Consider the following 27,197-nt stretch of genomic DNA (forward strand, 5'->3'; position numbering starts at 1 on the left):
GTAAAGGCCCCCTTTAGGCTGGGCAACCCCTTTAAAGACATTGAAGCATTTTCTAGTCACTGTAGTTGCAGACAGTTGTCAGCTGTGTAACGCAGCCGGCATCTGTTGGATATGAAGCAGACTCCGCTCCTGAGCCAGCTTCATACTTTTTGTTAGTAATCTAATATGTACATTTTCAGCATAGGTCGTTAAGCAGTTATAATTAGCATTGACCGAAGGAGGGAAACGAAAAACAGAGGGAAAGAGAGTTGCTCAGACCTTTGCTGCGGCTTACTGCTATGTGTTTTACCAGTTATCGAATCACATCTACACTGCTCAGTTTCTGCTGCATGAAGTCGTCTATGCTAATTCTTCAAAACATGTGCTACAGAGGCAGGATAGAAAAAATCTCTTATTTCTCTTTAAACTGCATATGAGAGATGACATAGCAGCTAGTTTCAACCCACAAGCTCAGAAAGAACTAAAAATTACAGGTGGCGCCCGCACAGGGGAAAATATATGAAAGTGCAGAATCAAAGTCTTGCAATGTTCAAAAATAGTATTACATGTCATGTGCACACACATCAACAAATTCTGAAAAATCACCTGAACTGACAGGTACACTTTTAAGAGAAATGAATGATGAATCAGAGACTTGCGTCCAAGTGCAATTCTAAGAACATATAGAACCATCATGATCAGCAGCTCTTCAGCTTCATGTACTGGCATTTCTTCCATAGTTGTCAATGCTACTGAAATAATAGCAGAATGGGTTGGTGGCTTATTTAAGATGTTGTGCTTCACTTTTTAAAGAGCGCTATTCAAAGCCTACATTGTTTATTCCCCTGCCGGATGACAAGCCGCTGAATACAGCAGCTATCTCATTCTGTCCCTGCTGCCAGGATCCATATCTGTGATCGCGGTCTGCCATTCTCAGACGCCCCATGTGATCAACACCCATTTTCCTTCTACTTTGTGACAGTAAAATCCGATAATCTGTTATTCCCTGCAGTCTCCACACAAGCTTTAATTTGTCATTGAAACACTGCTCTTTCCATTGCTCGATACTCTGCAGTACATGATGTTCCCCGACACCACCCCACGCACATTTCTGTGTCCTGGGGCTCTGCTCCTGATAAGGAAACCATGTTACCTGCAAATAAACGACTTGACCATCTATTGCTGACATCTTTCTGGTGTTTGATTGCTTTCTTCTTTTTTTTTTTTTTTTTGCAGGATGTTGTATGGGGATTGAACTCCTTGTTTACAGTAAGTACACCTATAATATGATAAATGTCTCACTCTTCTGATTTATACATTAGTTATAGAAAGCAGAGCCGGCACATGTACTTGTGTTTCTACTGATAAGGTAGATGTTCGGGAAGAATGGAAACTGATGCTATGTTATAATGACAATAATAGTCAACTTAAATAAAAAACAAGTCTGATGAAATATTTTATAGAGCTATAGTGGTAAAGGCCACGTTTCACTAAGCGACATCGCTAGCGACATCACTGCTGAGTCACTGTTTTTGTGACGCAACAGCGATCTTGCTAGCGATGTCGCTGTGTGTGACATCTAGCAACGACCTGGCCCCTGCTGTGAGGTCACCGGTCGTTGCTGAATGTCCTGGACCATTTTTTGGTCATTGCTCTCCCGCTGTGAAGCACACATCACTGTGTTTGACAGTGAGAGAGCAACGATCTGAATGTGCAGGGAGCCGGCTTCTGCGGACGCTGGTAACCAAGGTACACATCGGGTAACCAAGCAAAGCGCTTTGCTTGGTTACCCAATATTTACCTTGGTTACCAGCGTCCGCATCTTGTAGAAGCCGGCTCCCTCCTCCCTGCACACGTAGTCAAGGTACACATCGGGTAACTTATAAGCAAGCACAGCATTGTTACACTGGTGGCTGATCTCTGATCGCTGTAGAGATCTGCCTGATTGACAGCTCACCAGCGACCATGTAGCGACGCTCCAGCGATCCCTGCCAGGTCAGATCGCTGGTGGAATCGCTGGAGCGTCGCTAAGTGTTGACAGTACCTTAAGTACTGTAAAAGTTAAGTAGCTTGAAAAGGCTGGTAACATCCCCTCCATCATTAGATAGATGCCTAAGGAATATGGAATGGTGCTTCTGCTATAAAGTATAGTTCTCATGTTTATTTGTTTTGAAATTACTACTGCACTGCAAACTGTGGACTGATCTAAAGACCCACAAACAAGTGCATCTCAATAAATTAGAATATCATCAAAAAGTTCATTTATTTCAGCAATTCAATACAAAAAGGGGAGTGCATATATAATATAGAGTCATTACACACAGAGGGATCTATTTCAAGTGTTTATTTCTGTTAATGTTGAGGATTATGGCTTACAGCCAATGAAAACCCAAAAGTCATTATCTCAGAAAATTAGAATATTATATAAAACCAACTGAGAAAATAATTTTACACTCAAATGTTGGCGCCTACTGAAAAGTCTGTACAGTAAATGCCTCAATACTTGGTCGGGGTTCCTTCTGCATCAATGCGGCGTGGCATGGAGCGATCAGCCTGTGGCACTGCTGAGGTGTTATAGAAGCCCAGGTTGCTGTGATAGCAGCCTTCAGCTCATCTGCATTGTTGGGTCTGGTGTCTCTCATCTCCCTCTTGACAAAACGCCATAGATTCTCTTTAGGTTTAGGAGTTTGCTGGACAATCAAGCACAGTGATACTGTGGTTAGTAAACCAGGTATTGGTGCTTTTGGCAGTGTGGACAGGTGCCAAGTCCTGCTGGAAAATTAAATTTCCATCTCCAAAAAGCTTGTCGGCAGAGGGAAGCATGAAGTGCTGTAAAACTTGCTGATAGACGGCTGTGCTGACTTTGGTCTTGATAAAACGCAGTGGACCTACACCAGCAGATGACATGGCTCCCCAAACCATCACTGATTGTAGAAAAGTCACACTAGACCTCGGCAGCTTGAATTGTGGCCTCTCCACTCTTCCTCCAGACTCTGGGACCGCGATTTCCAAATGAAATGCAAAATTTACTTTCATCTGAAAACAACACCTTGGACCACTGGGTAACAGTCCAGTTCTTTTTCTCCTTGGCCCAGGTAAGATGTGTCTGGCATTGTCTATTGATCATGAGTGGCTTGACACAAGGAATGTGACAGTTGTAGCCCATGTCCTGGATACGTCTGTGTGTGGTGGTTCTTGAAGCACTGACTCCAGCAGCAGTCCACTCCTTGAGAATCTCCCCCAAATTTTTGATGACATTTTGAAGACATGACTAAGACCGTGTAATACGGTCGAAACGCGTCGCTAGTCATTCTTCCCCTGCCCAGGGGCTGTCTGTACCTACCTCTATATGTGTGCACATGGAATAAACCATATGGAAATTTATATTGAAGAGTGCCTTCTTTCCTGCGCTGGACTTTATCTCACAAATTTTTGAATGGCCTTTTCTTAACAATCCTATCAAGGCTGCGGTTATCCCAGTTGCTTGTGCACCTTTTTCTACCACACTTTTTCCTTCCACTCAACTTTACATTAATATGCTTGGATATAGCACTCTCTGAACAGCCAGCTTCTTTAGTAATGACCTTTTGTGGCTTACCCTCCTTGTGGAGTGTGTCAATGACTGCCTTCTGGACATCTGTCAAATCAGCAGTCTTCCCCATGATTGTGTAGCCTACTGAACCAGACTAAGGAATCCTTTTAAAAGCTTATGAAGCCTTTGCAGGTGTTTTGTGGTAATTTATTCAGATTTTCTGAGATAATGACTTTTGGGTTTTCATTGGCTGTAAGTCATAATCATCAACAAAATAGATCACTGTTTGTAATGACTCTATATGATGTGTTTTTCTTTTTGTATTGAATTACTTAAATACATTTTTGATGATATTCTAATTTATTGAGATGCACTTGTAGATGATGATGGGAGAAAATAAGGATCCGTCATATCCCATTTTTGACTTTTGATCCCATTGTTCTTGGCAAGATAAAGTGTCTGGCGCAGGTCAAGAACAGGAGTGGCTCAGCAGAGCTCCTGTGTTGTAGGACCAGCACAAGCACAGACGTTTCGATTAAAAACCTTCTGAAAACAGACCAAAACGTCTGTGCTTGTGCTGGTCCTACAAGTTGTTCTCAATAAAAGACCACTATTCACATTTATCTTGAGTGCCAGGTTTTTACATCTACTAGAATAGGTGATGTGTCTGATTGCTGGGACGGGAAGTCCTGTTAGTTCCCAATGACTGCAAATAACTCTTACTCCAGATGAGTGAAGGCCACTCCAATCAATTTTGAGTCTTGGCCTCTCAGTCGTTTTTCACCTATCCTATGGATAGGTTGTGAGTCTAGCAACACCCTTTTAACTGAAGCAGAGCATTAGACTTAAATATCCACTTTGAGGACTTGTGCAGACAACCATATTTTCGGTCCGAGTGCTATCTGCAAACAAATCGGATGGCACTCAGACCAACCTTAATCAATAAGGCAGTGTACATACACAAGAATCTGATGGCACTCAGTCTATATGTCTGTGGAAAAAATCGGGCCACACTGAGATGATATCACAGACTTAATAGAATAGAAAACATGGAATAACATTTTTTTTTATTTTTTTTCATTTTCCACCAGCCACTCTGAGCATTGTGATATGATCTTGCTTCGATTTATACGGCCATCTAACTGCACCCTTAGAGTTACTAATTTAGCCATATACCATTGGTGTTTAATATGTTTTTCTGGCAAATATTTCTCACTAGCATAAGAATTAAACATATTTTCTAAAGAATATATGAGGGTTCATTTACTACTCCTATTTTGTAGATGGCATAAACTAGCCAGTCTCACAATTCATCAATTATCCTAGCTGCTCATGTTGCATGATTTGGAGCATCTTTAGACACTCTTCTCTAAGATTATAGCAAAAACAGAGAGCGGTTCCGCACTACGGTCTAGTGTTTCTCTGCAGCAATCATGCATATTGGTTTCTGTGATCACTCCTAGTAGTAAACAGATGGTGCTCACGTTAACAAACAGTCCCTATCCATAAAACTTAGAAAAAAGAAGAAAACAGGAGTGGCACTCACCTTATTAAAAAAAAAAAAAACACTTTATTTCATATTCTTAAAAAATGGGTCAGCGGTCGGATGCAAGCTTCACAAGGATGGCAGCCGTTCGCGCCCGGTGGTGCTTCCACAGGTCCTGGCTTTAGAAGCCAGGACACATGGAAGTGCCACCAGGAGCGAAAAGGCCGCCGTCCTTGTGAAGCTTGCACGTACAGCAAGAAATATTTACATTATTCTGCATTTGTTTATTCTTTTTGCTTTTTTAGTAATTTTTCAGGTGGAGCCTGTCTGTAAAAGATGTCATGTGCACATTGCCTTAGACACGCCTTTTATATTTATAGGCTTTTAGTCAATGTATATAATATTCCTCATAACCATCTATGACGATGTAGGTCTACGGATGCCCCAGAAGGGGGACGATCCGTAGCCAGCACCTACTCCATAGCATAAATAAAATACAGGAGAAAGGGAGTAATATATGGTGCAAAATCTGACAAATATTTATTGAGCAATGCAAATTACAAAAAACACACAAGAAGAAATAGGCTATGATTAAAAATGACATTAAAAACCGCATGGAAAGGGAGAGTAACCCCTGAGTGTGGGGACAATGATAGTATCAAAATTTGCAAGCACCCATATGCCAGAGATGGAATATTAGTATAGCACAATGTAGTTATTAAGTGCAAAACCAATGTTTAAACAATTGCCCCAGACTGGAGAGGATAGCATGTAAACTGAACACATAATAATCATAAAACGTTCAAAAAGTGCACACAGTGGCAAATGAGCATATGAATCATACTATCCATAAGGGTATATATCAAGATGCATATGGTAAAGTGCTAAGTGCAACAGAGATTTGTCCCCAAATTAGGGGATCCCCCCATGATGATGCCCCCAGACCATCCTATGTATGTTTCGCCAAAAGTAAATACCCATGTGGTTAGGGCGTCGTCAGGGACAAGAGGCGATTTCCAAAGGCGTCCAAATCAGAGGTTTTGAAGTGCCCGCTTGTTCCTTACTTCCGGGTGTACCCCCCTCACACGTGACGAGCGATGCAGCCAGGCCCGCCCCATCAGTGACGCGAGTGCCGTCAGGCGAGGGAGCGCACGAATGGGAACAGGGACGCGTCGCCCATATCCCATGCATGCGCACCCACCGGTAGTGACAGCGGTCGCGTCAGCAAGGAGGAAGGCCCAGTCCCACCGCGCGTACAGGGGGAGACACACACAGAGGATGGGTAACCAAATAGGATGTAACACTTGACAACATCACATGACAGAATAAGGCGGAGCTTGATCTAGCTCCCGAAAAAGATAAAAATTTCACATAATATAGTAGTCAAATAAGGGGAATCCAAAGTCCAATGTGCAAATTAATATGAGAAGTCCTCATGGAGCAGTAGAATGTCCTATAATCCATAATAGTGGAGATACACAACAAAGGAAATTCCACGGAATGGATGATCCCCAGCTCCACCATTTTCAATGTAGCAATGTAGTTGATAATTCATTGAAAATAGAACTTGGCACTCAAAATTCTGTGTAGATACAATTTATTAAGTGGAAGCAATCCAAAATATAAATGTAGACATTGCGCTATTTTGTGCTGCCGCAGATGCTGTTACTGTACAGCGTCACCACTTCCTGTATCTTACACAACTGCAATACTCGTTACTGATGAAGGTCATGTGTTGACTGAAACTTCTACATTTATAGATTGGATTACTTGCACTTAAATTGCATGTACACAGAATTTTAAGTGCCAAGTTCTATTTTCAATTATGGTATAGAATCTCACTTTGGCACCGAACACAGGAGTGCCATGTTTATACTCTACGTAGAGAATTCAGACTGGATTTGAGGTGCACGTTTTGCCTTACTGGAGACATCCTGAAGCTTATAGTTCAATGCAGCATGATCTTGATAACAGCACTTTTTATAGCCAGTGCATAGCAGATTTACAGCAATTTCTGGAAAAACTGTGCCGTTTTGCCTTTATATGACAGTGACATTGCAAAAAAATGTATATGGCTATGTTCCCACGATGAGCTTTTAGTGAGTTTTTGATGCTTCATACCTCGCGTTTTCTCTGCGTTAAAAACGCAGTATCTTACAGTTCTAGAAACACATAAAAAAATCTGTAATGTAATCTGAATCTAATTATAACAATAAAGTTTTGTCGTAGCCAAGTACCAGGAGGTATCAAAAAGAAAGCATGAGATACCAAAAAGAGACCAAAACCACAGCGCCACAAATGTGATAAAAGCATATGTAAAAAAACCACACACAACGCAATGATAAAATCAATTAACCTTATTTATATAATACAAGTACAGAAATGGTGTAGAAATTCTGGAACATCAACACTCACCAAACGCACATCATGGAAACGTAGCCTAATAATGCTTCATACACAGTTAGGAAAATAAATATTTGATACACTGCTGTTTTTGTAAGTTTTTCCACCTACAAAAAATGGAGAGGTCTATAATTTTTATTTTTATTTATTTTTTTATTTTTAACTGGGACAGACAGAATAAAAAAAAAATCCAGAAAATCACATTGTATGATTTTTAAATAATTAATTAATTTGTATTTTGTTATATGAAATAAGTATTTGATACAATAAAAAAACAGAACTTTTATTTATAATATTTAGTACAGAAACCTTTGTTTGCAATTAGAGGTCAGATGTTTCCTGTAGTTCTTGACCAAGTTTGCACACACTGCAGCAGGGATTTTGGCCCACTCCTCCATACAGATGTTCTCCTGATCTTTCAGGTTTTGGGGCTGTCGCTGGGCAACATTGAGTTTCAGCTCCCTACGAACATTTTCTATTGGGATCCGGTCTGGAGACTGGCTAGGCCACTCCAGGACCTTGAAATGCTTCTTACGGAGCCGCTCCTTAGTTACTTTGGCTATGTTTCAGGTCATTGTCATGCTGGAAGACCCAGCCACGATCCATCTTCAATGCTCTTACTGAGGGAAGGGGGTTTTGGACAAAAGCTTGCGATACATGACCCCATCCATCCTCCCTTCAATATGGTGCAGTCGTCCTTTCCCCTTTGCAGAAAAGCACCCACAAAGTATGATGATTCCACCACCATGCTTCACGGTTGGGATGGTGTTCTTGAGGTTGTACTCATCCTTAGTCTTCCTTCAAACATGGCGAGTGGAATTGATACCAAAAAGTTCTATTTTGGTCTCATCTGACCACATGATCTTCTCCCCTGCCTCCTCTGGGTCATCCAGATGGTCATTGGCAAACTTCAAACGGGTCTGAACAGGTTCTGGCATGAGCTGTAGGACCTTGCGTGCCCTGCAGAACTTTAGTCCATGATGGCTTACTGTGTTACTAACTAACCTTTCAGACTGTGGTCCCAGCTCTCTTCAGGTCATTGACCAGGTCCTCCTGTGTAGTTCTGGGCTGATTCCTGACATTTCTCAGAATCATCCTTACCCCACAAGGAGAGTTCTTGCATGGAGCCTCAGATAAAGAAAAATTGACAGTCATCTTGTGTTTTTTCAATTTTCTAATAATTGCACCAACAGTTGCCTTCTCACCAAGCTGCTTGCCTATTGTCCTGTAGCCCATCCCAGCTTTGTGCAAGCCTATAATTTTGTCCCTGGTGCCCTTAGGCAGCTCTTTGGTATTGGCTATGGTGGAGAGGTTAGAGTGTGATTGATTGTGTGGACAGGTGTCTATTATACAGGTATCAAGTTCAAGCGGGTGAAATTAATACAGGTAATGAGTGCAGAGTGGAAGGGCTTCTTAAAGAAAAAATAACAGGTCTATAAGAATTTCTGCCGGTTGGTAGGTGATCAAATACTTATTTCATGCAATAAAATGGCAATTAATTTAAAAATCATACATTGTGATTTTCTGGATTTTTTCTTTATTCTGTCACAGTTGAAGTGAACCTACGATAAAAATGACAGACCTCTCCAATCTTTGTAGGTGGGAAAACTTTAAAAGTCGGCAGTGTATCAAATACTTATTTTCCCCACTGTATGGACAATAAAGGGTTTATTGAACTAATTACATTTTTTAGAGACGAAATACAAGCATATACATAAGATAGACCAGTAAATGGTCCTTCACTAAGAAATCCTCGAAATAATTCCCAACTGAGAGAAATGCAAATCAGCCAACTGAAAGAAAATTGGATTTTTATTTTTAATAGAGGTAGTAGTAGAATACCAATAAAACAGTTTTTCATTAAGGGAATTATTGCAGAGTTTTCCAACAGCTAAGAAAAAAAAATAATTTCAAGTGGGCAACACATTCTGCAACAATTGACCAATCTCCGGAATTTTTTGTATGTTTATTCCGGCTGCATGTGGTGACAGCAGCCAAACAATGGCCGCTGCTGTGACCTAACTGCTAACCGAAAGGGGTCGGAAGACCTTTTAAATGCAGTCATTGCAGAAAAAGGAACATACATGGCTCGCTCTAGGCTAAATGGTATCTAACCATTCCTACATATGCTGCATAGTCCGGCCCTGCACCTGCCGTCCTACCACTACCTGGTCTTGGTGTGACCATGCTCCTGTTTGACTACAGCTCTTATGTCTTCATTTCATGGAGTTGGGCTGTCTGTTTATGAGAGGTACAGTGATATTGTTCCTAGCAGCAACATGTTATGATTTCATGTCAGAAACAAGTGGTAATGTGCAGCTCTGCGTAACGCTCTGCAGGCACATTTACAGCTGGGAACGATTTGTAATGTAAAATCTTAACCTTATTTGACAATAGTACAGGAGACTTTGCCAAACCAGAATGTGTGTCATATGCAATCCTATTTTGTGTAACCTCTCTATCCCTTTGTGAAATATTTTCTTTTTACTTGTAGGATCTATTAAATTTTGATGATCCTTTGAACATTGAGGCAGCAGAACACCATTTGAGAGATAAGGTAAGGGTCCTGTTCCTGAAGTGTCACCCTCATTCTGTCCTCCTTATTTTATTAATCCTCTGAAAAGTAAGGCATCAAATGACTGGAGAATTGACATATATTTAAAGGGGTTGTCCACTACTTTTAAATTAATGGTCTGTCCTTAGGAATGTTAGATCGATAAAGGTCACATCGGCCAGGGTCCGGCACCCAGCACCCCCACCGATTAGCTGTTTTCAGTGCCAGTGGCAGCAGCCTGTGGACGGAAATACTCAGTTCCGGAGCTGCTATGTCGTCTTATAGTAGTAGCGGCCGGGTACTGCACATCCGCCTCCTGTTGATCTAAATAGGAGGCGGATGTGTTGTACCCGGCCGCGGCCACTATCTGAAGACTGAGCAGCTCCGGCACTGAGCATTTACAGCCACAGGCTGCTGCCACCGGCACCAAGAGTAGCTGATCAGCAGGGGTGCTGGGTGTCAAGATAGGTCATCAATAACCTGGATTTGGGGATCCTCTGCCATTCTTCCTTGCAGATCCTCTCCAGTTCCGTCAGGTTGGATGGTGAATGTTGGTGAACAGCCATTTTCAGGTCTCTCCAGAGATGCTCAATTGGGTTTAGGTCAGGGCTCTGGCTGGGCCAGTCAAGAATGGTCACAGAATTGTTGTGAAGTCACTCCTTTGTTATTTTAGCTGTGTGCTTAGGGTTATTGTTTTGTTGGAAGGTGACCCTTCAGCCATGTCTGAGGTTCAGAGCGCTCTGGAAGAGGTTTTCTTCCAGGCTATCTCTGTACTTGGCCGCATTCATCTTTCCTTCAATTGCAACCAGTCGTCCTGTCCCTGCAGCTGAAACACACCCCAATAGTATGATGCTGCCACCACCATGTTTCACTGTTGGGATTGTATTGGGCAGGAGATGCGCAGCGCCTGGTTTTCTCCACACATACCTCTTAGAATTATCACCAAAAATTTCTATCTTTGTCTCATCAGACCAGACAATCTTATTTCTCATAGTCTGGGAGTCCTTCATGTGTTTTTTTGCAGGCTTTCATATGTCTTGCACTGAGGAGAGGTTTCCGTAGGGCCACTCTGCCATAAATGCCCAACTGGTGGAGGCTGCAGTGATAGTTGACTTTGTGGAACTTTCTCCCATCTCCCTACTGCATCTCTGGAGCTCAGCCACAGTGATCTTGGGGTTCTTCTTTACCTCTCTCTCCAAGGCTCTTCTCCCACGATTGCTCAGTTTGGCTGGACGGCCAGGTCTAGTAAGAGTTCTGGTGGTCCCAAACTTCTTCTATTAAAAGAGTATGGAGGCCACTGTACTCTTATGAACCTTGAGTACTGCAGAAATTCTTGTGACCTTGGGCAGATCTGTGCCTTGCCACGATTCTGTCTCTGAGCTCCTTCGGCAGTTCCTTTGACCTCATGATTCTCATTTGGTTTGACATGCGCTGTGCGGTCTTATATAGACAGGTGTGTGCCCTTCCAAATCAAGTCCTATCAGTTTAATTAAACACAACTAGACTACATTAAAGGAATAGAAGCATCTCAAGGAGGATCACAAGAAAATGGACAGCATGTGACTTAAATGTCTGAGCAAAGGGTCTGAATACATATGACCTTGTGATATTTCAGTTTTACTTGTTTAATAAATTTGCAAACATTTCTACATTTTTGGGGTTTTTTTCTGTCATGATGGGGTGCAGAGTGTACATTAATGAGAAAAAAAATGAACTTTTTTGAATTTACCAAATGGCTGCAATGAAACAAAGTGAAAAATGTTAAAGGGGTCTGAATACTATCCGTACCCACTGTAATTGTGTCATCTGCCACTACAATTACAAGCTTGGGCATTTCTAATGATAACTGTAGAATTTTAATTCCCTGACTGCGCACCCAAAACAAAAAATGGGGTAACATGTCTCCTTATTTTCATAAAATTCATGTTTTTGTTTGTTTTTTAATAAATGAACACAGATATTTCAGTCTCCCTCTTAGCCAATAGCATTCAATCCCATTACATAAACAGCTTGAGGGTTGTGTAAATAGACATGATCTAATATATACCCACATATATACTCTCATATATATATATATATATATATATATATATATATATGTATGTATATAGTTTGTTAAATACCGTAAGTATTTAACACATCACCAATTTTATAAGTAAATATTTTTCTAAAGGCGCTATTGACATTAATTTCTCACCAGATAACAATCCAACCAATCCACACAGCCAAAGAAATCAAACCATAGATGTCCATAAATTAAGTTATGTAATAATGAGAAATGACACAGGGAAAAGTACTAAACACTCTTATTGAAATATATTTAAAGGGAATCTGTCACCACTTTGACCTTTTTAAACTGTTACTATGTGTATACAGGTTAGAGAATGCTGGAAAAAATCCATACCTTTATGTCTCATATCAGATGCCTTGTTGTGGAAAAATCATCTTTTATCAGTTTATGTAAATGAGCTCTTCCAGGCTATGGGGCGGCTGCTGCCTGCAGGATACCTGCTCCTCCAGAAATTATTGTAAAAAAAAAAAGGGGACGTTACCCAGGGGTGGGATTCAGCCGGTTCTGTCCTGTTCTGGAGCACCGGTTGTTAAAATAGCAGCTGGTTCCCAGAACCGGCAAGAAACCGCTCCGGCGACCCGGTTCCCTGTATTCATTTGTGTTAGTGTCTCTCTAAGACACTAGCACAAATGAATCCCCGTACCTCCGCGTCGCACTTCCGGGTACAGTGGAGCCTGTCTGCGTCCTGACCCGGCGTGCAGCGACGCGCTGACGCTGCAGAGGTCAGGCAGTGTGAGGAGGTAGCTCCTCCTCCTGCCGTCTGTCAGCGTCAGCGTGCAGAGAGCCGGGAGGAGGACGGAAGACACAGGAGAAGCTGACGGTGCCTGGAGGTAAGCGCTCAGTGGGTCGAATCTGCAGGGAGCAGGGAGAGGAGCCGCATTAAGATGGCAGCTATATGTGGCTATATGGGGAGAGGTCACATAAGATGGGAGCGCTATATGGGGAGAAGGGGCCACATTAAGATGGGATCTATATGTTGGCTATATGGGGAGAGGCCACATAAGATGGGAGCTATATGGGAAAAGGAGCCATATGGGACAGGATCTGCAGGGGAAAAGGAGCACATGGGATGAGATCTGCAGGGGAAAGAGGCCATAATGGGATGGGATCTGCAGGGGAAAGAGGCCATAATGGGATGGGATCTGCAGGGGAAAGAGGCCATAATGGGATGGGATCTGCAAGGGAAAGAGACCATAATGGGATGGGATCTGCAGGGGAAAGAGGCCATAATGGGATGGGATCTGTATGGGGGAAGGTCGTCCATTCCAATTTTAGCAGGGCTCCTTTTAGTAATAATTTTTAAAAACTGTAGAAAAATCATTTAATACAATACGACTGACGGTGACTGGAACAACTGGTGCTGGACAGGAGAGTGGCAGTATAGGAGGGGGAAGGAGATTTTACTTTAAATTACTTGTATTTTTTGGTTGAGGAAAGTGCGTGAAAATGGGTGTGGCTAACAAAATGGGTGTGGTTTTCAAATGGGCGGGGTTTACAGAGAACCTGTTAAAAATTTGAATCCCACCCCTGATGTTACCAGTGCGAGACAAGTAACTGACATACAACAGGAGAAATGAAATTTGTCTTCTTGCAAGCACATTTTTTGCAGCTCCCTGAGCTCTGCTTCAATTCAACAACGTTGCAACACTGCCTGCCTGCAAGCTGAAGGCTGAAGCTCAGAGGAACCTGCAGACGTGTCAGTGAGTGCATGATTCCACTTGCGAGAGACTCACGCGTATCTCACATTGCATTACCCGGGGCAGCCTGCCTTTCCCGACGGGAGCATCTCAGCTGCATAGAAATACATGCAGCTGACCCGTTCCTGTCCTGAGAGAGGCAGCCCGTCGCGGGTGATGCGATGCGAGATACGCGCGAGTCTCTCGTAAGTGGAAAAGAGCCCTTATAATCACACACTGCTCTGCAGTGAGAGCAGAGAGTGGCCATCACACTGGTAACACTGCCCCTTTTATTTAAAATAAGGTCTGAAGGCGGAGTTATTTTTCAGGCAGCATCCGCTCCATAACCTGCAAAAGCTCATTTACATAGTGATAAAAGATGATTTATCCACAACAAGGCATCTGATATGAGACATAAAGGTATGGATTTTTTTCAGCATTCTTTAGCCTATATGCCCATATTAACAGTTTAAAAAGATCAAAGAAGTGACAGATTCCTTTTAATACTTCGTATAAAACCCTTTGTTGGTGATGACCACTTTAAGACACCTCCTTTATGGAGACACAAGTCATCATCCTGATAGATGGCAGTAGATTTTTTTTTTTTTTTTTTTATCAAGGAGGTCTCTGTATTTTTGTACATGTATCCTTCTCTCAGTCATATGAAGTCTGCCAGTGCCATATGCTGAAAATCAACCCCACACTATGATGTTACCACCTCCAAACTTGACTGTTGGTATGGTGTTTTTGGGGTTATGTAGTACCTTTTGGTCTCCAAACATGGTGTGTATTCTGACATCTAAAGAGTTACATTTTGGTCTCATACGAACAGACTATATTTTCCAAGTATTTCAGACTTTTCTATATATGTTGAGCAAATTTTAATTACACTTGAACATACTTTTAGTTTAGCTGTGGAGTCTTATGTGGTGAGAATGCATTCAGGCCGTGGTGTTGTGAATACATTTTCCAGTTTTGGGCTCCCTCTTGTGGTCAGTGCTGGCGGTGCAGTTGACTTGTGGAATGAGAGCCACACACCTGTGGAGGATTGGCAATCAGGCCTTTCAGATTGGGACTGTATAACTGAGTAGTTTTTTCCTGTTCCTTGCCGGTGCTCAATTGATGTCCTGTGTGTTAAGGACGTTCTGAAACCAGCCCTGCTCTCTACCAGAACTCCTCTCAAGATAAGTTGTTTTTTGTACCTCTGCTTATTGTTTCCACTTTCTTGTTGTTTTTTTCTGTTTTGATACTATTGCTTGATTCCTATTTTGCCTGTGTGCAGTTCCTGGTGGAATTGGATCATTCCCTGCTGGGTGTGTGTATATTTAGCTCCATGATTCTGCAATGTATTGTGTTTTGTTATGCTTGGTATTAAATTCAGTCCCTCATCTATATTAGTTTTTTTGGATCCCAGTAATATCAGAGTACTGATATAGTGGGGGAGAGGCAGTGTGGTCTCCAGGGTTTTTCTATGTCAGGCGTGCTGAGATTTTGTAGGGTTTTTACAGCTGCAGACAGTGCTCTTTCCTATCCTTTCCTATAAAGATAGTTTGGGCCTCATCTTTGCTGAATCTGTTTTCTAGCTTTGTATTGTGTTTTCCTATATCACCGTAGTCTTTACATGTGGGGGGGGCGATCTATATCTTTGGGAATTTCTCTGAGGCAGATTAGTTTTTCTTACATTTCTATCTATAAGAATATTTAGTTCTCCGGCTGTGTCGAGACGTCTAGGTCATCGTAGGGTCGTCCCACGGCTACTTCTAGTTGTGTGTCAGGATTAGGTCTGCAGTCCGTTAAGGTTCCAGCCACTCTGGTTACTTTTTGGGTTTCCGCATTTCTTGATCCTCCTCGGTCCCTGAATCATAACACCGTGGCATTTGAGTGCATCACTTATTGTTTTCTTTGGAACAATTGTACCTCCTGATTCCAGGTCTTTTTGTAGCTCTCCACAGGTGGTCATTGGCTCTTGGACAACTCTTCTGATGCTATTTCTGACAGAGGAGTGAAATGTATTATGTGGAGCACCTTGTCGTGGCCAGTTTATGGTGAAAATAATTTTCTCCCCACTTTAGTGCTCGCTAGAACCTTCAATAGTTTAGAACATCTTCTGTAACCAATGCATCAGTGTATTTTGCAACAATAAGGTTGCGAAGGTCTTGAGACAACTCCCTGGTTTTACCGATTATGACATGTTTCTTGTGTGGCATCTTGGTAATGAGACACCTTTTTATTGGCCATTAGTAGAGATGAGCGAATCTGTTGACGTTTCAGTTCAGCTGAATTTTAGATAAAGTTCAGTTCTGGACCCTGGCTTGACCTTAATTACTACACATAACATAATTAATGAGCATCTGTAGTTTCATTTCTTTGACTGTGTGGATTGGATGAGTTCCTACCGACATCCGGTAAGAAATTCATGTTGATAGCACTTTTAGAAATATATTTACTTACAAAAATGGTGACAACTGGTATTTATTTCACCCGCTGTATATACACTGGAGATCAAAATTAGAGAACACACTATTTCCTAAATGTTAAGGTCATTGTGTAGGCCTATGTGATTATATCCTAACATGAGTAAACTAACAGTATTTTAAGTTTATTTCTTGAATTTTATTTATTATTAAAGCACATAATAAAAATTTAAATGGGATAAATGAAAAAGAACACTGATCAAAATTAGAGAATACTTTCAGATACCTGCAAGTTCCGGTGTTAATCCGGCATCTCCTCCAACTCCTGCTGCAGAAAACATTCCCCAAACCATGACACTTTCTCCACCACCTTTCACTGACTTCTTAACATTTTGGTTTCAGTCTTTCCCCAGTTTGATGACACACATAATGTTACCCATCAGACCCAAATAAATTAAACTTGCTTTCATCAATGAACTGTGGACCACTTCTCCTCTTTCCACGCAACATGCTCCTCACCAAACGTGAGTCTAGCCTTTTGATTCTTTCTGCTAATGAGAGGTTAGCTCACTGTAGAGTGGGCTTTCAGTCCAAATGTTCTTAAACTTCGTGATACTGTATGATGATACAGATTCTTACCTGTTCAGTACTAAACTGATAAGCAATTCCAGCTGCAGTATGGAAACTATTACCCATGGAGTTTCTCCGCACTATCCTGTCCTCTCATGCATTTGTCTTTCAAGGGCGCCCAGCCTTCTTGGGAGACTTGAAAGAGTTTGTGATGTTGTAAAGATGCAATATTCTCGAAATCACAGACTTGGAACAACAAACTTCTCTTGCTATGGCTGATGGGGTCACCCCTTTGGCCATCATCTGGACAGCCTGCTGCTGGAAGGTGTCAGTCACTTTGGAATGACACACCATCTTTGCAGTCAGTGCAAACTGGAAAGTTAGGCTTTCCAGTTAAATCGGGTTTGTCAAATAATTAAGGAAATTAGCACCAGGTGCCAGATTAACACCAATAACTTGCAGATACCTGAAAGTGTTCACATTTGAAGAAGAGAAAAATGAGCTTCTCCACTCCAGCATGCATAAAAAAACTTCGGCTTTATTTTATGAAAAGGTGTGTATTAAAAATAGAAGCGGCGAAGCCGTGTTAAGGTTCCCCAGGACGACGGCCGTTTCGTACAGTCAAGTGCTTCTACGGGTCCATATGAAGTGGACTGAGCCCTTCCCCGAAAAAGGAACACCCGGTCCTCGTCACTGCATAATTAAAAGCAAACATGGATTTCTAATTACGAAGACTCACAATGATCAATTACATAGGAGGGTCAATGGAGGCATGCAAGAAAGAGGAAGAAAAAAAAAACCCAAAACAAAAAGAAACACACAAAAAATCTTTTGATAAGAAAAAAAAATATAAAAAATCAGAGGAAAACAGATTTCTGTCATTCAGGCCAAGGCTTCCCTGTGTTTTTATATTTAATAATTAATCTTGCTTCTGTTTGGAAAAGTAATTTGTGTAAATCTCCTACTTTTGGGGGTAGATTAACCCTTACTAAACCAGCAAAACTCAAGCAAAGAGGATTTCCATTGTTTCTCTCGTATGTGCTCAATGAGCTGTGGGGAGCCCTTGCCAGAACTGAGAGAATTGAAATATTCTTTCAATCGTTTATACATCGGTCTGATCGCCTTCCCAATGCAAAATCGTCCACATGGGCAAAAAACAACATACACTACAAACTTGGTTTTACAAGAAATTATTTTTTTCACCATGTGGACAAACGCTCCGACTTTGTAGGATTACAAACCAAATGTTGCTGACAGAAGTAGCAATTGCCGCATTTGAAATTTAAAGAGTTCTCTAATTTTGATCCATGTTCTTTTACATTTATCTCATTTACATTTTTATTATGTGCTTTACAATAAATTCAATTTAGGAAATAAGCTGAAAATACTGTTTACGCATGTTAGGATATAATCACATAGGGCTACACCATGACCTTAACATTTAGGAAATTGTGTGGTCTCTAATTTTTATCTCCAGTGTGTGTGTGTGTGTGTGTGTATAATATATATATATATATATATATGTGTGTGTGTGTGTGTGTGTGTGTATATATATATATATATATATATATATATATATATATATAATATATAATATTGTGAGACTGTGACCGGGGTTATCTATGACGGCCGGTATGTCTCGCCCCGGTTGTGCTCACTCCATGATAATCCACTATAGGGTTAATGCTGTTTTCCCTACAGGCTGAAGGGAGGGATAAATAGATTCAGGAACAAGGGCAGGTGTGCCGGGTGTGAGGGGGTGATCACATCTCCCTGAGTTCTCTGCCGGAAAGGCACATATGTAATATTGTGGACTTTTTCTTTGGAATAAACCGTGTGCTGTGAACCTTGGTGCCTGGATCCCGTGTCTTCTGCAGCGCAGCCGACGACGCTACCTCACATATGGTGGAGAATCGGCGGGCATGACAGCCGGTGAGGTGTAGCATCCATTCCTGGTGACCCAGTAGCACATGTCCTGGATTCGAGCGGCTATACTACAGCCCAAACCCGGCGACGCCATGGAGGACATACTAAAGCATTTGGCTCAGGCTAATGCACAGCAGCAACAGACCAATGCACACCTGCTCCAATCCTTGCAAATGCAGGAAAAAAAATTCCAAGAACAGATGGATCAGGCCAATGCACGTCAGCAGCAATCCTTGCAAGTGCACCAAGAACAGATGGAGCAGGCCAATGCACGTCAGCAGCAAGCCTTGCAATTGCAGGAAAAAAGGCACCAAGAACAGATGGTTCTCCTGGCCAAGTCGATCCGTGCCGGACCGGCAGCAACAACCCCGGGATCGGGTGATGACGGCAGCGTCCGGAAAGCGGTGAGACAAGCGTTGCAAAAGATGACCCCGGGTGATGATGTGGAAGCGTTCCTGGCGGTGTTTGAACGGGTGGCCGAGCGGGAAAAGCTGCCGACCCCGCAGTGGGCTGAGGTATTGTCACCTTATCTGACGGGGGAACCCCAAAAAGCATACCTGGACCTCTGTACCGAGGACGCCATTGACTATGTGACCCTGAAAGCCGAAATACTGGCTCGGTTGGGGTGAATACCTATGTACGGGCTCAGCGGGTAAATCAGTGGTTCTTTGAGGAAGCCAAACCCGTACGCTCCCAGGCCTATGACTTGTTACATCTTGTAAAAAAGTGGTTGCAGCCTGACACTCTGAGCCCGGCGCAAATGGTGGAAAGGGTAGTAGTGGATCGTTTTGTGCGCACTTTACCCGTCACCGTTCAACGGTGGGTCGGACAGGGTGACCCGAGTACCCTGGACCAATTAGTGTCCCTGGTAGAGCGGCATGTGGCTACGCAGGACTTGATACGGGACACTGAGACTTTGCGTACCGCCCGGCGGTTCGGCCCCTCCAAGCCTAGGGCCAAGGACCCACCGCTGACACCGGTGCGGGAGTCCGCTACTGTCCCGTCTGAAGCTGCACCCTCCGTCCCTGAGGTCCGGAAAACTATGTACCCTAAACGACAACTCGTCAAGGGGGTGTCCTTCCCTATTAGATGTTGGCGGTGCCAGCGGGTGGGACATATGGAAGCCCAGTGTCCACTCACCACGGAGCCCATGGATTGTGGGGTTACCCGGCGGGGTTCAATGTATGCTCAGGTGGTGTGTACCGCTGACCTGGTCTACCCAGAGACTGAGCCCCACTTGTGCCAAATTCAGGTGAATGGATGTCCGGTTACAGGCTTGTTGGATTCCGGAAGCTTAGTGACCCTTGTGCGATCAACCCTAAGGGCTAAAGTAAAGGCCACCGGACGTACCGTGGGGGTGGTTTGCATACATGGGGACCGCCGAGACTATCCCACGGGGATAGTCACCATCACAGCACCTTGCGGTCAGGTGCAACATGAGGTGGGACTTATTAATACTCTTCCCTATGATGTGATCCTAGGAAGGGATCTGCCCTATTTTTGGACTTTATGGAAGGGACCTCCTAAGTCCCCTCAGATATTGGTCAGTCCGGGACCTGAGCCCTACAATCCTGAATCCGGGACGCCTGCCGTAGGGGTCCCCATGATAGGGACAGGATGTGAACCTGATAGGTCGCCCCTAGAGGTATTGGCAGGAGAGGCTGAGACGGTCGAGCCCATCCCGGAGTTGGAGGCGTCCCCGGATACGTTTGGGACAGCCCAACTCCAGGACCCTACATTAATACATGCCCGGAGTCGGGTGACAGTAGTTGACGGGGTGGCACAGCTGCCTGGTGCCCAGGTAAGATACCCCCATTTCGCTCTTAAGCAGGATTTACTCTACCGGGTAGATGAAATACGGGGCGTAGGGGTAGAGCAGTTGGTGGTGCCCCAGCCGTATCGCCGGCGGGTCCTCGACTTGGCTCATAAACACCTGATGAGTGGTCACCTAGGGGTCAAGAAAACGCAGGAGCGAATATTGCAAAGGTTCTATTGGCCCGGGGTCTTTGGGGAGGTAAAACGGTTCTGCGAAACCTGCCCGGAGTGTCAGCTTACCGCACCCCTGACCCACTTTCGCAGTCCGTTGGTACCGTTACCCATTATAGAAGTCCCTTTTGAACGGATAGGGATGGATCTGGTGGGGCCCCTCGTAAAGTCTGCTCGAGGGCACCAGCATATCCTAGTGATCGTTGACTATGCCACCCGGTATCCAGAGGCGATACCTCTCAGACATACTGCAGCCAAGCTTATAGCTCGGGAGTTGTTTGCTGTGTTCTGCCGGGTGGGGTTGCCCAAGGAGATCCTTACGGATCAGGGGACCCCATTCATGTCTAAAGTGACCAAAGAGCTATGCCGGCTACTCCAGATCAAGCAGTTGCGTACGTCTGTGTATCATCCTCAGACGGATGGTTTAGTGGAACGATTCAATAAAACCCTGAAAACCATGCTCAAAAGGGTGATTTCCAAAGACGGGAAAGACTGGGATATGATGCTTCCCTATTTGATGTTTGCCATACGAGAGGTGCCACAGGCATCCACGGGGTTTTCGCCTTTTGAATTGTTATACGGGCGACATCCCCGGGGATTGTTGGACCTGGCAAAAGAAACCTGGGAGCAGGAGCCCACCCCCCATAAAAGTGTGATTGAACACATTTTGGGTATGCAGAACCGCATAAGCGCGGTCATGCCAATTGTGAAGGAGCATTTACAGGAGGCTCAGGCCGCGCAAAGCGTCCGCTACAATAGACAAGCCACCGTGCGGACCTTTAATCCCGGGGATCGGGTGTTGGTATTGATTCCCACGGCGGAGAGTAAATTCCTGGCTCAGTGGCAAGGCCCCTACGAGATAAAGGAAAGAGTCGGGGTGGTTAACTACAAAGTATTGCAGCCCGGTAGGCGGAAACCTGAACAAATATACCATGTCAACCTATTAAAACCTTGGCAGGAACGGGAAAACCTGATGGCTGTTTTTTCCCCACCTCCCTCCTCTTCGGGTCGTTCACATCCGGCTCCAGCGACCTCCGGAGAGGACGAACCGGAAGTAAGGATTGGAGAAGCCCTCACCAAGACTCAGAGGCGAGAGGCCAGACGGTTGGTTCAGCAGAACCCCGATGTCTTTTCCGAGCTGCCCGGTAGGACCAGTCTGATACGACATGATATTGTCACCGAGCCCCACCTGAAGGTACGCCTGAAGTCATACCGAGTACCGGAGGCTCGACGACAAGCCATATCGGAGGAAGTAAAGACAATGTTACGCCTGGGGGTCATCGAAAAATCCCGGAGTGAATGGGCTAGTCCGATTGTCCTAATACCAAAACCCGATGGCTCCTTAAGGTTCTGCAATGACTTTAGGAGATTGAACGAAATATCCAAGTTCGATCTCTACCCCATGCCCCGGGTGGATGAGCTGATTGATAGGCTGGGACAGGCGCGATATTTTACCACGCTCGACCTGACCAAGGGGTACTGGCAGGTGCCACTAACGGAGTCCGCCAAGGAGAAAACCGCTTTTGTTACGCCGGAGGGTCTCTTCCACTATGTTGTCTTGCCTTTTGGGTTACATGGCGCTCCGGCCACGTTCCAGAGGTTGATGGACTTAGTGCTGGAACCCCACCAGGCGTATGCATCAGCGTACCTTGATGACATCATTGTTTACAGCTCCGAATGGCAGACTCACTTGGAACAGGTACAAGCGGTGGTGGACGCGCTTCGAACAGCCGGATTGACAGCCAATCCCAAGAAATGTGCATTGGGACTCACGGAAGCCCGCTACTTGGGCTACGTGATAGGCCAAGGAGTGATTAAGCCCCAACTTAACAAGGTCGAGGCGATCCAGAAGTGGCCTAGACCCCTGACCACGAAGCAGGTTAGGGCCTTCCTGGGTATCGTGGGGTACTACAGGAGGTTTGTAAAAGATTTTGCGGGACTATCAGCCCCCTTGACGGACCTTCTCAAAGGCAAGAAGTCCGTCATGGTGCGCTGGACTCCGCAGGCCGAGGACTCCTTCCGGGCCCTGAAGGAGGTCCTGTGCGGACAGCCCGTTCTGGTCAACCCTGATTTCCGGAAGGAGTTCATAGTACAGACTGACGCCTCGGAGGTCGGCCTGGGGGCAGTGCTGTCTCAGGTGGTTCAGGGGGAGGAACACCCCGTCACCTTCTTAAGTAGGAAGCTCACCCCTCCCGAGCGGAATTATAGCGTAGTGGAGAAGGAGTGCCTGGCGATCAAGTGGGCCTTGGAGTCCCTACGCTATTACCTGCTGGGACGTCAGTTTCGCTTGGTGACGGATCACTCTCCACTGGTCTGGATGAGGTCCGCCAAGGAACGGAATGCCCGGGTTACCCGGTGGTTCCTTTCTCTGCAGAACTTCCGGTTTACGGTTGAACACCGGGCCGGTAGGTTGCAGGGCAACGCCGATGCCTTGTCCCGCGGCCCGTGTTTGATGGCAGGAGTTCAACCCCGCACGCTTGAACTGAGGGGGGGGGTATGTGAGACTGTGACCGGGGTTATCTATGACGGCCGGTATGTCTCGCCCCGGTTGTGCTCACTCCATGATAATCCACTATAGGGTTAATGCTGTTTTCCCTACAGGCTGAAGGGAGGGATAAATAGATTCAGGAACAAGGGCAGGTGTGCCGGGTGTGAGGGGGTGATCACATCTCCCTGAGTTCTCTGCCGGAAAGGCACATATGTAATATTGTGGACTTTTTCTTTGGAATAAACCGTGTGCTGTGAACCTTGGTGCCTGGATCCCGTGTCTTCTGCAGCGCAGCCGACGACGCTACCTCACAATATATAGTATACATGCATGCATACGCACACTGTGTGTATGTATTAGGAAAAGTATTGTGGACATCACGTGCCATAAAACACATAAGGTGTATTAGAACATTTTCAAAAATACACAAATGCATACATAGAAAAGTATATACATGGGCAACAATAATGTGGTTATTCGTTAGGGTGTATCTAGTAACCTGAGCTGCAAAAAGACATTGTCCTCCGTAAATAGAGACCACAGTATGTTTCCATTCCACATAGATCAAAATAATATACCATACTTAACATTTTGTCAGTCAAAAAGCATATACCACTAAAATAGCCACAATCCCCTTGAGAAAGCAGTACTTTGCACATGCGACACGCGTGTCCGGCTTTTCCGTGGTGACCCCCCTTTCTCCAATACTTACAGCAATATCATAATTTCTGTACTGTGACTATTGATATTAATAAGCATTTAGTTTCTGCTTGATAGACTTTTGTTTCCCCCAATCATACAGGAGTATCAGGGGGTTTCTTAATGTGTGTTTTTTTTAGTGGTATGTACTTTTTTTACTGACAATGTTAATTATATTATTTAGAGATATCTAGATTGTAAACCTACTGTGGTCTCTGTATTTCCTGACAAAGATGTCTTTTTGTATCTCATGTTACTTGCTACACCTTAGTGAATAACCACATTGTTATTTGTTATGTATATACTCTTTTCAATGGTTTGCATTTCTGCATTTTTAAAAATGTTCTAATAAACGTTGTTTGTAGCACGTGTTGTCCACAATATACGAACCTCCCTGACAGCATGCCAAGGCGTGTAGATATCATAGCACTCATACTTGATACTGAATAAATTGAGATGTTTTGAAAGGGTTTTTTCACTTTTTTTTTTCCAATATGTTTTTCGATACGGTTTGTTTTCAGAAGTCCATCACCTTTCCTTCTTGGTAGGGCAGTTTCAATGTTGAGGAGTTTGTTTGTGTGTGTGTGTGTGTGTGTGTATCTTCCAAAATAGAGCAATGTTTCAGTTCCTCTGACTTGTCCTTCTTGGTGTTGCAAATTCAATGTTGAGGTATGTGTGTGTATATAAAAATTTGTCCAAAAATATAGCAATATTTCAGTTCCTCCCGGAGCCTTTCTGAAGCTTGAAAAAGGTTTCAGGAGGAACTGAAACGTTACTATTTGGATATGTACGTGCATCTATTTTTATTTTTTTTTTCACTCAATGATGCTGTGCTGCTGCTTTTGGATTATATCCATAGTGGACCAGATTAATGTCTGAATTGGATTTGCACCTTGTTCTGAGACCATTTGCTTGATGTTGTGTCAGAACTACTTTTTGGAAGAAGCAACAGAGATGCCAGCACATAGGAGGAGGCTACCATGACTTTAATCCAGCAGCACAGCAAGTGACTAGTCATACCGACATGGCCACTGACCCAGGCCGAGTCCTGCAAATCTCTTTGCTCAGCTGTAATATACATAAACTCCTAACCATCCTATGTTTGAAACTCATGACGTGAGAGCAGGAGCCACATCGGGAAGCCAGATATTTGCTCAGAACCCACATCACAGGTCTCCATCTTCAAACGAGGCAGAACCTAATCACTTGGAATAGTTAGGGCCATATACAATATTTGATGCAATTTTTAAGCTAAAGCTAGAAGTAGGTCCAGTAAGAAGTGCCAGAGCTTCCTGGTATTCCCATATTATTTGAATCCACTCCTGGTTTTGGCTTAAAAATTGCTACAAAATTTTTTTGTGTAAATCCAACTTTAAAAGTAGAATAACATCCAGAAAGAAAATTGAAGCTTTCATCACCAATCTGTATGGTCATTGACCAGTGACGTGACAAGCTAGATAACTGTATTGCATTTTATTGTATTGTGTGTGCAGACAATTTCCACCATATACCAACAGTATGTATACAGTGGAGAAAATAAGTATTTGATACACTGCTGATTTTGCAAGTTTTCCCACATACAAAGAATAATAATATATAATAATAATAATGGAGAGATCTAATTTTTATTGCAGGTACACTTCAACTGTGACAGAGTAAAAAAAAAATCCCGAAAATCGCATTGAATGATTTTTAAATAATTAATTTGCATTTTATTGCATGAAATAAGTATTTGATCATCTACCAACCAGCAAGAAGTATGGCTCTCACAGACCTGTTATTTCTTCTTTAAGAAGCCCTCCTACTCTGCACTCATTACCTGTATTATCTGCACTTGTTTGAAGTTTTTACCTGTATAAAAGATACTTGCCCACACACACACTCTATTACACTCTAATCTCTCCACCATGGCCAAGACTAAAGAGCTGTCTAAGGACAGCAGGGACAAAATTGTAGACCTACACAAAGCTGGGTTTGGCGGCAGGACAATAGGCAACAGGTTGGTGAAAAGCCAACTGTTGGCGCAATTATTCTAAAATGGAAGAAACACCAGATGACTGTCAACCTTACTTAGTATGGGGCTCTACTCCATGCATGATCTCACCTCGTGGGGTAAGGGTAATTCTGAGTCAGGAATCGGCCCCGAACTACACGGGAGGACCTAGTCAATGACCTGAAGAAAGCTGAGACCACAATCTCAAAGATTACCATTAGTAACACACTATGCAGTCATGGATTAAATTCCTGCAGGGCACGCTCACGCCAGCTCATGAGCAGGCCCGTTTGAAGTTTCTCAATGACCATCTGGATGATCCAGAGGCAACATTAGAGAATGTCATGTTGTCAGATGATACGAAAATAGAACTTTTTGGTATCAAGTCCATATGTCGTGTTTGGAGGAAGAAGGGTGAGTACAATCCCAAAAACACCATCCCAACCGTGAAGCATGGGGGTGGAATTATCAAACTTTCAGGTTGCTTCTCAGCAAAGGGGACAGGACGACTGCACCGTATTAAATGGAGGATGGATGGGGACTTTTTGGCCAACTACCTCCTTCTCTCAGTAAGGCCACGTTCACGCATTCAGTATTTGGTCAGATGTGGTGCCACTGTTAAGTTCACATGTCCAGTAATCATCCATTAGAATGGATCCAGCAGAAATCCGCTGGTAAAAAAAATTGTGCAAACACAACTTTGTTGTCAGTTTTGAAAAAAAATGAATTTTGCAGGATCCGTTTTTTGGGATTTTTTAATGGAAAAGTAGCAATCAGTTAACAGATCCATTTTCCATGGACTCCCATCTAAAAAAAAAACTAATTCTGCAAAAATCTATTTTTTCAAAACTGACAAAGTAGTCTTTGCACAACTTTTTTGCTTATGGATCCATTCTAATGGATTATTCCCAGACTTGTGAACTTAGCGTAAAAGCATTTGAGATGGATCTTGGCTGGGTCTTGCAGCATAACAAAAACCCAAAACACAATTAGGGCAACTAAGGAGTGGCTCTGTAAGAAGCATTTCCAGATCCTGGAGTGGCTTCGCCAGTCTCCAGACGTGATCCTAAGGGCACGGTCCTACTTGTGTATAGCTTCCAATGCGAGAGCATCGGAAGTGATATGCTAATGACCTTGCGAGCGTCAACCGAGGGTCATGCGACTGCGATGCGATCTTGTGATCGGGTCACAGCTACAGAGAAGAGGGGAGGGAGCACTGTCTCCCCATCTCCTCCTCTGCCTGTCTCTGCGTACATCGCACTGCATTCAGATTACTTGCGAGTGCTGTGTGATGTTTCACACGCTCCCATAAACTTGTATGGGGGGGGGTGAGCTGAGACTCGATTTATTCCACATGCCGCTATGGCATGAGAAAACAATCACAGATGGACAATGACTTATATTGGATTGCTCTGACTCT

The 27,197-nt window shown here is 43.7% G+C and overlaps 2 protein-coding genes across 6 annotated transcripts in view; one reads left to right on the forward strand and one right to left on the reverse strand.

The window, feature by feature from the left end:
• UBE2F (ubiquitin conjugating enzyme E2 F (putative)) overlaps positions 1-27,197 on the forward strand; it is a 302,268-nt gene that overhangs the window by 255,245 nt on the left and 19,826 nt on the right. For both annotated transcript variants that reach the window (XM_075317487.1, XM_075317488.1), the window contains exons 8-9: positions 1,216-1,248; positions 9,895-9,957. In XM_075317487.1, coding sequence (XP_075173602.1) covers positions 1,216-1,248; positions 9,895-9,957 — 96 coding nt within the window. The remainder of the gene's footprint in view (positions 1-1,215; positions 1,249-9,894; positions 9,958-27,197) is intronic.
• Positions 1-27,197, reverse strand: part of RAMP1 (receptor activity modifying protein 1) — a 464,674-nt gene that overhangs the window by 111,063 nt on the left and 326,414 nt on the right. The window lies entirely within an intron of this gene.

Source organism: Anomaloglossus baeobatrachus, chromosome 7 (genome assembly GCF_048569485.1).
Source record: "Anomaloglossus baeobatrachus isolate aAnoBae1 chromosome 7, aAnoBae1.hap1, whole genome shotgun sequence".
In the NCBI taxonomy this organism is placed as follows: Eukaryota; Metazoa; Chordata; class Amphibia; order Anura; family Aromobatidae; genus Anomaloglossus; species Anomaloglossus baeobatrachus.